This window comes from Mastigoproctus giganteus, chromosome 14 (assembly GCF_048544385.1).
Source record: "Mastigoproctus giganteus isolate SK-2022 chromosome 14, ASM4854438v1, whole genome shotgun sequence".
NCBI lineage: Eukaryota > Metazoa > Arthropoda > Arachnida > Uropygi > Thelyphonidae > Mastigoproctus > Mastigoproctus giganteus.
Genome location: NC_143588.1, coordinates 38,136,979 through 38,151,714, shown reverse-complemented (window position 1 = coordinate 38,151,714; position 14,736 = coordinate 38,136,979). Strand labels below are relative to the sequence as shown.

The 14,736-nt window shown below is 35.6% G+C and overlaps 1 protein-coding gene across 9 annotated transcripts in view; it reads right to left on the bottom strand.

Annotated features, from left to right (window-relative positions):
* LOC150075069 (paired amphipathic helix protein Sin3a-like) overlaps positions 1-14,736 on the bottom strand; it is a 718,000-nt gene that overhangs the window by 192,581 nt on the left and 510,683 nt on the right. For all 9 annotated transcript variants that reach the window (XM_090389145.1, XM_090389146.1, XM_090389142.1 and 6 more), the window contains one exon: positions 14,601-14,681. In XM_090389145.1, coding sequence (XP_090245271.1) covers positions 14,601-14,681 — 81 coding nt within the window. The remainder of the gene's footprint in view (positions 1-14,600; positions 14,682-14,736) is intronic.

Below are 14,736 nucleotides of genomic sequence, written 5' to 3'. Positions count from 1 at the left end.
AGTAAAATAATAAGAGGAGTATACCTCAATATAGTGCGTAGAACCCTTCCGTATGATACCCCCCAGAAATTAAAACGGAAAAAACGAAAAAATCGGCAAACTTACCGGTACATTAGAGTAAAAAATAAATAATTAAATAATCACTTTAACACAATACAAATCAATTAAAAACAATTAAAAATCAAATTAACGCAATTAAAAGAATCAAACGAAAATATTCAAAACGATTTTCCTTCCTGAAGCTGACAACGCTTTTCGACCGTATGTCGTGATCACAGGAATGAAAATAGTATGTCGAACGTATGTATTTCAAACGTATGTCGTGATCACAGGAATTTTCATTCCTGTGATCACGACATACGGTCGAAAAGCGTTGTCAGCTTCAGGAAGGAAAATCGTTTTGAATATTTTCGTTTGATTCTTTTAATTGCGTTAATTTGATTTTTAATTGTTTTTAATTGATTTGTATTGTGTTAAATTGATTATTTAATTATTTATTTTTTACTCTAATGTACCGGTAAGTTTGCCGATTTTTTCGTTTTAATTTCTGGAGGGTATCATACGGAAGGGTTCTACACACTATATTGAGGTATACTCCTCTTATTATTTTACTAATATTATTTGGTGCCTATAGGTCAAACATGGTGGTGGTTCTACCAAACCTGGGGTTGCTTCTGTTTTTATGGAGTGGGTGACAATGACAGAAACTATGGAATTTTAAGAAAAGGCTATAAAAACATTCTTGAACATAATGCATTATCCTCTGGAGTTCAATTTTGTGGAAGAAATTTTATATTACAAGACAATGACCTGCACTGCTTTAAGTTGTGCAGGGACTGGCCTTTCTAGTAACTAAAAACAGAAGGGGGTATAGCAAATTAGTGTAGCCACCCCATCACTTGACTTAAACCCAACATGGGATCGTCTACACCAGTGGTGTCCAATCTATGGCTTGCTGGCTGGTATGGCCTGCGTAGAAAGTGAACTAAAATAGCATTTTAAATTTTGTTAATAATATATAAAAAAAAAAAAAAAAAAATTCTTGTTAAATGTTTTGTTCAGTAAATGCAATTGTGTATTGTGATGATTTTGCTAACATGACAGCTCATCGAAAGAAGTTCTAAACACAATTTTCAAAGAAAAAAATAGAAGTCAATGATTATACAGTGCATTCGGTTTTTTGGGCCGGTTAATGGGGGCAGCCATTTATTTGGGACAAATCTTAAAAAAACAGAACCCAATCGAGAAAATAGCCAGGGTTTACTTCGCTTAATTGGGACATGGCATTTAATTGGGGCAGGAGACCGTAGTACTGGAGAATACCCTACAATTGTCTCCGACCGTATCACTGGTTCAATCGGATTTCTGGAGGTCACAATCATAAAACAATAAAAACAATTAGCAGTCACCTGTTTATTGGGCTTTTCTGTTAGTGCAATCTATCATATATGGATTGTAAACTCGATCCTACTGAATTTGCGACAGCTGGAATTATGTGGGTTCTTATGGTGAAATGTGTTTACACCTCCAAGGAATCTTCGATCATATAAAAAAATTAATTTTCCGAATCTTCTCTTCATCCCTTTTTTAAAAGCTTCGTAACATGTTACTCCATTCTCACTTGCATGTATCATGTTACTTGCAGTTTGTGTGTGCCATCTTCTTTGTTATTGATTGCTTATCTTTTTACTGTTTTAAATTTTAATCTCCACCCAAAATGTCAGCGAACAGAAACGTCAACTGGTTAGTATGTACATATTACAGTACGTATTAATTATTTCGATTATCACGTATATTCTTCCGATTTTTACGTACCATTTAATTTTTTAATTGATAAGGTGATAAAGGGTAAATTTATGGATAATATTCCTCCTATTTTTGCTAATTAGAATTCCTGATTAATAGAATTAAAATTCAATTCACAAACATGATCACAATGACTGGTGCTTATTACACATCTTATAGAAGTAGCGGCATGTGATGCAAGAAAAGTATGAGCTTATGCAGCATCAGCCAAAACAAATCACACCATTCCCTCCAAATGCCTGTCCAGTTCCTCCTTAAATTTATTTAATCTATCAACTTCCAGAACGACAGATGGAAGTTTGTTCCAGCAATTAACCACCCACTGGCTAAAGGCAAATTTCCGCCTATCTATTCTACATCTGTCTTTTCTTAATTTGAATTTATGCCCCCCTTAGGTTCGTAATCTGAACAAGTGGAAGGATCCCATCAGAATTCAGAGTGCTCAACCCATTCAAGGTCTTATACACCTCAATCAGATCACTGCGCAGGTGCCTAGTCTCCAGCCACTGCAATTTGCAGAACTTAAGCCTCTCTTGGTAAGAGGATCCCTTCATTCCCCTCACCAATCATGTTGCCCTTGTCGGTACACGCTCAAGCAAATCTACATCCTTCCTAAAATTAGGCCTCCAGACCTGTATGCAGTACTCAAGGCGTGGCCTGACCATTGCCTTATACAGAGGGACAATCACCTCCTTTTCCCTGCTACCAAAATTCCTATATATCATTGACAAAACCCCATGACCTGCCCTGGCAGCCTGTCTGCATTGCTCAGAAAACTTCATATCTGACTGCACAATTACTCCCAGGTCTTTTTCATTTTCTACCATCTTAAGTGTAGTACCACACAGTTGGTACTTTTATCTCGTGTTACTTCTACACATATGCAGTTTGTATTGTGCACACGTCAAGGTTAAACTTCAGTTGCCACTTATTAGCCCATCTGCCCAAATTATCTAGATCCTGCAGTAGCACACTGCCATTACTGTCATTAACAACACTGCCATTACTGTCATTAACAACACTGCCAACCTTTGTATCATCTGCAAACTTCGACACTAAGCCTGATATACATTCATCAATATCATTGATAAATATACAAAACAACAGTGGACCCAAAACCAAACCCTGTGGGACTCCACTAATAATATTAATCCACGAAGAGCAGCACCCATTAATTACCACCCTCTGTCTTCTCCCACTCAACTATCCTTTTATCCATTGTAGCAACTTACCCTTAATACCATTCTGCTCCAATTTGTCCAATAGTCTTCCATGCGCAACAGTGTCAAAAGCTTTCCTCAAATCCAAATACAGTCAGTCCTCGTATAACACGTGTTTACACTACACGAATTCGATAATACACGATTTATAAATGGGGGAACGATATCTTATATAACACGAACCGAATTCGCTTATGCACGTGCCTTTGTGTTTACAAGAAATGGCAGTCGAACACAGAATCACCTCAACTGAATGCAACACGACAGGAATGAAGAGGAGATTCTGAAAATATATTTATGTGTTCTATATCAGTGAAGGGGAAACACATTTCACCATAATAACATAAAAACCAACATAATTCCAGCTATCGGTATAATCGCAAATGCAATTAGATCGAGTTTACTACCAGTTTATAACAGATTCCACTAGCAGAAAAGCAACTGGAAATTGTTTTTATTGTTTTATGGTAGTAACCCCTAGAAATGTGGTTTAGTAAAATGTGAAGTGTTAACAGTGTATCTCTGCCTTTACGGTGTTCTTTATTCAGTTGCTACACTTGCGCAGCTTGGATTATGTGTATCAAGCGTGTCTCCTCGTTTTGCAATTGTGCTTTATTCCCTAAAAATGAGTAAAATACTTAAAAGGTGTGAAAAGGAAGCGTCCTGGTGAAGACACTGCAGATTCAGAGAGAAAAAGAAAAGCAATATCGATAAACAGATTCAGACTGGGTCCAAAATTTTTACCCGGGAAAATTTATAGTGGCCTCATACTATGGTTTATAGCCTCAAATCACACTGGTCTCTGGCCCACCGGGGTTTCCCCAGTAAGGCATATGGCCAGTCCACCTCTGTTGATAGAGAAAAAATATGAAATTGTGAAACGCTTTGAGCGAATTGAAAGACCATGTGATATTGCACGTGCTACAGGCCTAAATGAGGCAACACCGAGAATTACAAAAATGCAGACAAAATAAAAACAACTTTCATAGCAGGAAGAACTCAAAGTGTAATTAAAATCCGTTAGATTAAGACACAAAGAATTGGAAGAGATGGAACGGCTGTCATCTGTTTGGATAGAAAATCAAACAAAAAACAAGTGTGCTTACTATAGAAGCAAAAGCATTAGCAATATTTTATTACGTAATAGTCGTAATAAACTACGTAAGTATTTTATTCGTAAAAAATACTTATGTATTTTTTATTATATTATAATAAAATATAATAATAATCAAAATATTATAAAAAATTTATATTATTTTTTATTACGTATTTTAATCGTTATAAAATATGTATGTATTTTATTACGATTATTTATTGTGTTTGGTAATGTTTTGGTTACCAATGTGTGTTCAATTTTGGGTGGTCGGCACCTAACCCTATTTTTCCCCATAGGGCCTGTTGTTTATATTGCACGAGGATTTCTAGGAACACAACTATCGTGCTATACGAGGACTGACTGTATATGATATCAAAATTATTTTTTGCATCCAGTTCCTTTGTAACCACATCATAATATCCTATCAAATTTGTCAGACAAGACTTTCCCTTAACAAAGCCATGCTGTGTCTGAATTATTGCTGCAGTCTTGTCTAGATGATACTGCAATGCATCTTTAACCAGTGACTCCATTACAGTGAACCCTCAGGGTTACGTTCCTGAGAAATGTCGCGAATACTGAGTTATGGCTCCCATAGTAATAAAGGGGTTCCGTTTCAAAGTATGAAATATATAAGAAAAACCCCAGGGGCTCACATCTGGTGAGCCCCTGGGGTTTTTCCCCTTGGCACATACCTGGGGTGCCCATACTTGGCACCCCAGGTATGGGCTTGGCATACCCAGGGTCTTGAGCTGGATATCATCATTCTTCTCTCCCTTGGTGATTCCCTTTTATTTCTCTCTCTCTGTCTCTTGGGGTAGTTCAGAAATTTTTTTTTTTTTGACTGTGCAGCATAACCCTCAGGCTTCCTTGCACCATAGGGCTAATAATAATAATAATAATAATAACACTAGTCTAAAATTCTGTCTATGTATGTATTATATGTACCTTCATAATATGACTATGTACATAATCAGTATGTAGTGAAATGCAAGCATATGGCATCGAAATGAAAATAAGAAACAATTTAATATTAAATGTAATATTTATTAGAAATTTCAAACAAATCTTTCAAACCAGCGCCTTTGCTAGCTAAAAAATTTATCTCGCCAGTGCTATCACCAGTTTCACTAAGTGTTGATAAAGGAGTTTTGCCTTTTCACGAATGATGAGTGAACTAATTTTATTTTGAGTTTGGTCTTCTATCCACAGATTTAAAGCTTTTTCCATTTTTTCTAATTTAACATTACAAGTTATAGAGCAAATTTTTGAAGCAATTAGTGCGTTTTCACAGACACCACGGCAAATTTTTTCTTCCGATTTTTTGATTGATCATAACGTTGACTCATTGATTTTATAATATTTTGCCACTTTTACCATTAGAAATTTTGTCTAATAACTCAATTTTATTTGCTAATGTCATCACCTTTGATATTTTCACATTTCCCTCGTTATTCGTAGCCATATTTTTGTATGGGTTAGAAAGAACTTGTCCACAATAAAGTCACTTCCTTCCGTTAACACACTCGGAAAAGTCTGTTTTCCACTGCAAAACAGTAGATTTATCACTTTTGTAAGCATATCAATTTATAAATTGATAAATTTATTCAATTTATAAGCATATAAATTAGAAGCAAACGATGAAACCTTCCATGACAAGCACATAACATATACTGATTAGCAAGAAACATCCATGGCGTGCTGTTTTGACCGGGAATGATAACTTTAGCCACGCCCATGTTTTTTTATGGCGGAAAATGTTCACGGGGTTTTAAAATTCACATTTTTTTACGTTTCATATTTATTAAATCAGCGACCGCAAATAGCGGGAGTTTACTGTATTTTACCAGGAACAGAAGTTAAACTAACTAGTCTGTAATTACTCGTGTCACTTTCCGACCCCCCTTTGTGAATTGGGGATATATAGTCCATGGGGATCTCCCCTGAGTCCAAGGATGCTCTCATAATTATGGCTAAGGGTTTGCTTAGTTGCTTTGCCGCCTCCTTTAATATAACTGGATAGATCCCATCCACCCCAGGTGCTTTTCTTATGTTTAACTTCAACAATTTCTCCTCCACTTTGCTCTCAGTTATTACAAAATCATTAAGCACCCTGCTGCAATTTGATAACCTTCTGCCATTTTCAAACCTTAATAACCCCTCATGTGTGAATGTTAGATGCAAAATACTCATTCAGTTTGTTTGCTATCTGAGCAGGATTATTAACAGTGGAATCATCGATATCAAGTGGACCAATCAGATTCATCCCCTTCTTTTTAGAGTTTATATAAGTAAAGAAATCCTTGCTGTTTTTCTTAGCATCTTTTGCCAAAGATTTCTCGTAATCTGCCTTTGCCTGCCTAACCTCCTTTGTGACCTGATTACAGACTAGCTTATATCTGCCATAGGCTTCTGAGTCGCTTGATAATTTATATGCATCCCATGCATTTTTCTTCTCTGTTACGAGTCTCATTAGTTCATTAGATAACCATTTAGGCCTAAACCTTGAACAATATTTCTTAATAGGTATGAAACTTTTAGTAGCATCCACGATTAATTCCTTGAATGCTTCCCACTTAGAATTTACATCTAAGTGGGAATTTACATTCCCACTTAGAATTTAGGTAACATCGTCAGTTGATCCCACTGCACTCACCCTGTAGTGAACGGTACTTTACTATGGTGAGTCCATCGTAACATGATTTGATTATACAGTGAACCAATTGTAAAGCGGGGGTCCATTGTATTTTTAACTATTTATGTGGAACCTCGGATAATTGGGGAAGCTGCTAAAATGCACTAGTCTTGATGTGTCCCAAATAACCAGAATCGACTGTTTTTATTTATTCACCTTAATAGTAAAAAGCATTAACCTATTCAGGTTGTAAATTTTCTAAAGAGAGTATAAAAAGTAAAAGTAACTGTGTTTTTTTTTTTACAGAGGAGTATTTCCAATTGCAATCGGTTTTCCCAGCCTACAAGTTATTTTTTTTTGGTGGTAATATTTTCCCACCAGAAAGTGCAGTTTGTGATGTCTTGGTCAGTTAGACCCCGAGCTGTCTTGCACTCCTGTACTCCATTTATCCATATTCTTCTGGTGGTACCGTTTCCAGGATTGCTTTGGATTTCTGGTTTCTTGCCCCCATTTTTACATGTCCGTACCATTATAAATGCTTCTCTTTGATAGTAGCCATTATCCTTTTCCACTTTCTCTTTCTCTCTTATGTCTTTGTTCCCTTTTCTATCTCTCCTAGAAGTTCTTGCCGAGTGTCTCAAAAAAAAATCCATTTCTGTGGAGAGCAATTTGTTTTCCCCTAACCTGTTCAAAGTCCAGGTCTCAGCTCCATATAATAAAAGACTGCATACTATTGTTTGAAATATAAGTTTTCTTAACATCAGGTGTTATGCTTCTGGGCCTACCTGCTCATACTCCATGTGCAAAGCGCCCATGTTCTCTAAGACACTGATGTACCCTGATGAATGTGTGCCTGTTGGGCTGCCTTCGGTGGGGAAATGCTTCTTGGTACAAATGTGCAGCCTGCCATTGTCTTTACCATACATGAAGTTCATGTCCGCATACTCTTTATTGCTGTAACTCTTTCCATGTTGACTATCTTTTTGACAAGTACTAGTATGCCTGCTACGTCTCAGAGCATTAAGAGAAGTGGAAAGGGAGAGAATGAGCATAACCAAACCTAAACAAGCAAGTTAGTGGTGGATCCCAACATTGTACAGTTCACTTTGTCAGTGGCGGATCCCAACTAGAAATGTGCAATATCTCGAAAACAATTCACTTAAGGACCATTTTCATAAGGTTTTTTTTTTGCATATTGTAGTGTGTACAGTTCACCTTTAAATTAATGACCATCACTTGTGAAACGTCCTGTATACCCTGAAAATAAAAAATGGTAGCATGAAAGCAGAAACTTCCTTTTACATGTAACAAGATAAGTAAAAGGTAACACACTAATTTTTCTCGAATCACTTAGTGCGGCCTATGAAACAAATATAACTTTGAATATGGCCCCTGTATGGGAAAAGGTTGGACACCAATGATCTAGAATTTCAAGTCTGTGAAGAATGCCCATCTTCACAAAATTTATGGGGAATCTTGCAGTTTGTTTAGAATAATGTTCAGTCAAGATACTATTATGAAATTAAACTGCCAGAATACCACATCAGTGTAAAGCAGCGACAACACTCACTGGAGGATATTTCATGAAAAATCAGTAATACAGTAAACTCCTGCTACTCGCAGTATCTGTATTCGTAGTTTTGCATATTCATGATCGCTGATTTAATATGAAATGAAACCTTAAAAAATGTGAATTTTAAAGCGCCATGAACATTTTTCGCCATAAAAAAACATGGGCATGGCTAAAATCATCTTTCACGGTCAAAACAGCACTCAGTGGGTGGGGGAAGAAGGGTGACAAAATCGCAAGCTTGGATATTTCCCGCTGATCCTTGTCCAGTGTGTCTTATGCGCTTGTCGTGGAAGGTTTCGTCCTTTGCTTTTAAATGCTTATAAATTGAATAAATTTATCAATTTATAAACTGATATGCTTAAAAAAGTGAAAAATCTACCATTTTGCAGTGTGTTAAAGTAAACAGACTTTTTACGGTAAAAGAAAGTGACTTTATTGTGGACAAGTTCTTTTCTAACCCTTACAAAAATATGCCTATGAATAACAAGGGAATTGTGAAAAGATCAAAGAAGGATGATGACATTAGCGAGTAAAATTGAGTTATTAGACAAAATTTCTAATGGTGAATGTCTCTTCAGTGGCAAAACATTATAAAAGCGATGAGTCAAACAGTACGATCAATCAAGAAATCGGAAGAAAAAATCCGGCATAGTGTCCATGAAAATGCGCTAATTGCTTCAAAAATTTTGCTCTGTAACTCGTGATGTTAAATTAGAAAAAATGGAAAAACCTTTAAATCTGTGGATAGAAGACCGAACTCAACATAAAGTTCCGTTAAGTTCACTTATCAGTCGTGAAAAGGCAAAACACCTTTACCAACGCTTTAGAGAAACTGGTGATAGCACTGGCGGGATAAGTTTTTTAGCTACCAAAGGCACTGGTTTGAAATTTCTAATAAATATTACATTTAATATTAAATTGTTTCTTATTTTCATTTTGATGACTTATGCTTGTATTTTACTATGTACTTAGTTATTTGGTTTTTTAGGAGCATTAGCAACTAAGGGCATATTGCTCCAGGATATGCGGTGGTCATTCCGTGACCTTTCCGCATCCTCCGTATTTGGTGGTGACGGGCTCAAACCCCAGTCTAATCAAGAAAGGTGTGCTATGCACTGCTGCTTCTTCCTACCTGGCTACAGTGGGCGCCTTTACTATATACTGTCTATGTACATAGTCATATTATGAAGGTACATATAATACATACATAGACAAAATTTTAGACTAATTTTTTTTCTAATATATTTCATACTTTGGAACGGAACCCTTTTATAACTATGGGAGCCATAACTCAGTATTTGCGGGGGTTTACTATAGTTGTTAATATTAATATTAATCCTATCAATATTTTTTTTTGCTGGAAATTTTTGAATTAATAAAAAAATAATAAAATACTTCGTAGTGAGTGTTTTTTTTTTTTTTTTTTTTTTTTATGTTAAACCTTGTGTTATCATAGCTAATTTTAAAAAAAATTAATGAAACTGTTGTCATAAGCTGTGATTCCAAACTTTTAGGAGGGTATAACTCTAAAGTCTTATATTTTATTCCGATTTAGAGTCCCATATTTTAAATGACAAAACGTGGAATATATTATTATTACTTATGTTATTATAGGTCGAATTTGATCTCTTCATCAGAAAAAGTTCAATACATTTAATTGAAATCTAAAGTAATCTTCATTGTGGGATGCACGTTTCTTAGTCAATCTGATACTGCATTCTGAAGAATGGTGACATGTACACACATAAAATTTGTGAAATAATAAGAGGAGTTTACCTCAATATAGTACGTAGAACAGTTCCGTATGATACTCTCCAGAAATTTCTGGAGAGTATCATATACGGAACTGTTCTACGTACTATACTGAGGTAAACTCCTCTTATTATTTTAGAAATATTAATATCAACGTAGAACGTATTGAGTATTACAGCTCTGATTCATACTATCTAACACATATAAAATATATGCAGAATGTAGATTTATAATGCCATTTTCACTGATGGCTACACAACCCAATCTTATTTTTGCTCACAATAGCATTTTTATGAGAGCCTTGAAGGAAGATGGCTCAGGGACCACAACAATTCCATTGGTCCCTGAGCCATCTTCGTCCCTAATTTATACTGAAGGGGAGGGTCAAGCTTAGCTTTTGACAGGGGCAAATGGCAGGTCAGATATTAACAAAAAAATAATTAAATAAAATAAAACAAAGTAAAAATTAAAATAAAAATTAAAAAAAAATAAATAAAATAAATTTGAAGTGGTCAAGACAACAAAAGCAAATATTATTGAAATATCAGAGTCTAGTGTCACAGAGATATAAGGAATGCAGAATTTGAATTTGGGGAGTACAATGTGTACAGAAAGGACAGACAGGATAGGAAAGGGGGGGGTTATGCTGTTAGTTGGAAACATAAAATCTGAGATAGTGCATCCAACTGATATGGAAGGCCAGTGCAATGTAAAGTCAGTTTGGTGTGACATAAGCACTGGGAAAGCAAAAACTAGGAGTGTGTTATAGGCCTGATGACTCTGAGCAGTATAATGAACAACTGTACAGAGAAATAGAGTAGGCCAGTAAATCAATATGACTTACAATTTGGAATTTTAACTTTCCAGATATTGACTAGAAATTGTGGGTTGGTCACTCGCAGCACACAAGAAAAAATCTTGTGGATTTATTGCATACTGTTTTCTACAGCAGCATATTCGAGAGGCAACTAGAGGGAGAAATACTCATGATCTAATTAACAATAGTAATTATTCATGCATTAAGAATCTGCAGATAAAGGATGGCAGTGATCCCACTGTTTTGATGTGGAATTTACTCAAAGAAGTAATTATCATCAGGGGTAAATCAAAGGAGTTTTGCTTTCGTAAAGGCGACTATAGTGGTCTCAGACAGGTTCTAAATTCTATACTGTGAGACCAACTGATGATGTTACCAACAGCAAATTCTAAATGGGAATCATTCAAGGACGTAATCTAGGAAGCTACAAGGCTTTTCATATCAGCTAAGAAGTTTAGGCTAAACGGATGTTAGATGAATTAGTAAGGCTCGTGGAAGAGGAAAAAAATTCATAGAATTCAAATAAATGGTCACATGACACAAAAACCTAAGGTAGATATAAGCTAGTGTATTATCAAGTCACAAAAGAGGTTAGGCAAGTGATGGCAGATTACAAGAAATCTTTGACAAAGGGTGGAAGGAAAAGCAGGCAAAGACGTCTTTACTTATGTAAATTCTAGAAGGAAGGGGATGAATAAGATTGGTCCTCTTGATATCAATGGTTTGACTGTTGATGAGGCTGTGCTCAGGAAGCTGACAACCTGAATGCGTATTTTGCATCTACATTCATGCATGAGAAATTCTGTAGGGAAGTGGATTTGGAAGTTTACCAAACTCTAATCTAAATGATTTTATAATAACTGAGAGGAAACTGGAGGAGAAATTGTTGAAGTTAAACATAAGGAAGGCATCTGTGGTAATTATCCCTTTGAATAAGGCAATGGTTAGGCCACACCTTGAGTACTGCATAGAGCTCTAGTGGACTCATTTTAATAAGTATGTAATAGTAATAGTGGCATGTGATGCAAGAAAGCAAGCGTAGGAGCTTATGTAGCATTAGCCAAAAAAAAAAAAAAAAACACAACCATTCCCTCTAAATGTTTGTCCAGTTCCTCTTTAAATTCATTTGAATTTAAAGAGGAACTGGAAATTTGAATTTAGCCAGAGAGTGATTGATTGTTTCAAGGAAGAACTGGACAAACTTTTGGAGTGAATGAATAGGTGAAATGGGAATTTTTTTTTTTTTTTTTTTGACTGATGCTGTATAAGCTTGTTTTCTTGCATTACATGCCACTACTAATGCTAATGATTCTTTAAAAACATCATCCACCCACAAGACAGTTTATTCCCATGGTCAGCAAAACTCCTTTAGATTCAGTCTATCAGTCTTCCTTAAAATCTTGTATTCAAGCTCAAGTAGTTCTTATGTCCTATTCAAAGTGAAATTACACTATTGTTAATTTTGCTTCCTGCTTCTCCATACAGACACATCCCTTTGCTATTCTCAGCAGACTGTCTCTGAATCTTTCATGTCTTCAAATGTAGCCTCAAGGACTGAACACAGCATTCCAAATGCAGTCTACACATTTTCTCTGTATAATGGAAATATAAACTAGTTATAAGCAATAGTACAAGAAATTACTGTTAATCTTTATATCTGACTATATCATAACACTGAAAGCTCTTCGCTCTGCACCCCACCTAACACACTCCCTTCGTTTCTACTCTTCAAGCTAGAAATGAAAGGTTTGATTTCTGTTATGTAGTGTCACATTTTGCACAATTAAAATGCAATTGTCATGTTGTGATTCATTTAGAAAATTAAGAGGTGATCAAAAAGTTTAGTGACTAAGGTAATATTTGGGAAATGATAAATCTTTCCATGGACCTTGTTCAAACTAACCTTCTGACATTGTTTATTCTAACTCCATTGTTTCTGCAAATTCTGGATAAATTGCTGATAAGCTTTCTTTGGAATTTCCAATAGTGTTGTGTTCTGAATAATTGCCCCAGTCAATGCAAATTGGTGACCTCTCTAGAGATTATAAGGAGTTAAATTCAGTAAGTATAGTTATTATTATTATTATTATTATTATTATTATTTGTCATATGGTGCAAGGAAGCCTGAGGCTTATGCTGAACCAGTCAAAAAAAAAAAAAAAAAAAAAAATTGAGTTACCATGAGAGAAAGAGAGAAGTAGAAGGAAATTATTATTATTATTGCAAGGAAGCCTGAGGCTTTTGCTGCACCAGCCAAAAAAAAAAAAAAAAAAAATTCTAATTTACCCTGAGAGAGAGAGAGAGAGAGAGAGAGAGAGAGAGAGAGAGAGAGAGAAGTAGAAGGAAATCACCAAGGAAGAGAAGAATGACAATATCCAGCTCAGGACCCTGGGTGTGCCAAACCCATGCTCACCGGATGTGAGCCCCTGCGGTCACCAAGAAAGAGAAGAATGATGATATCCAGTTCAGGACCCTGGGTGTGCCAAGCCCATACTCACCATTGTGACAACACCTGTGCATATTCATTGCATACTATTCAAGGATTTCTTGGGAAACACTCCTATCACTGTGATCCCTCAACCCCAGGGGCTCACATCTGGTGTCAAATGGTGAAACTGGATGCTCCCAAGGCTAAATACAAGCGAAAGGTGAAATGGTCCCATGTTTGATTCAGGTATATTCAAAGCTACATCTTAGTTCTATATAAATAAAAAAATACATTGTATAAATACAAAAAACTACTTTTTTTTCAAAAAAGTAGTTGCCTGTTAACAGAGAAGGGTGGCATTTCACTGTGGGATGTGGACACCACACCTTGAATCCTGCTTACGTGGGTTGTCATGCCCAGTATTCTAGGCACTAAGGTGCTGTATTTAAGGATTTACACACGGGTGTTATACCTAAGGTTACTAACAGTGCAATTCTGGACACGCCACAGGAAGAGAAAAGGTTCTCAAATTTCCCAGTCATTCACATCCCCAGATTTGTGGTACTGGTGACACAGCATGTACGTGAAGCCCAAGTTTTGTCCTAACCTTGTAACCAAAAATACAAAGAATATGTTTAGTAATACTGCAGATTTTCTTCCTCTACTGAGGAAGAAAAAAAAAACTGTATTTCCATTATTCAATGTGAGAAGTGCAATGCAGACAGATAAAGTTCAACTTATTAACTCCACCAGGCCAAATATTACTGCAATCAATGGTCACATGGAGTTATATGTAGGTAATACAACAGATGAGTGTTATATCTGCTTTCTTATAGGATATACATGTTATGGGCCAACACAAAAATCTGTAATGTAGAAATTGTGACATGAAAAAATTTAAGAATTATTTTTGATATCTACATAAGAACCGATTGCAAATAGCTGATATACTGGTGGAGGAAGAAGGCCTCTGTAATTATTATATCTGTTGAATAGTCAGTGTGGGTTTAAAAATACCATTTGTAAGGTTTCTGAACCCACACTCTCTTATTATGGGCAGAATTTAAGAAATTTTGCTTTTATTAAAATTTCATGTTGTATTTGACATAAACATATTTTTCTTTAACCCATAGCCAATAACTGTTTTTGAGTGGGTTTTTAAGTTTAAATTAAATTTTTTCAAAATGTTTTTATTTCCTCGAAAACAGTAATGGTCGAAAAATATACACTTCAAGGTTAATTTTAAAGAAATCAACGGAAACAATATTCTTACCTTCTTAAGACTAATGGAACAGCAACAACTGGATTTTTCTTCAGCCCATCAATTATATCAGGAGCTTTATCACCATATATTCTATATTAAGCAGAATAATTACAAATTATTATATCTACACAGTCCAGGCTTTCAC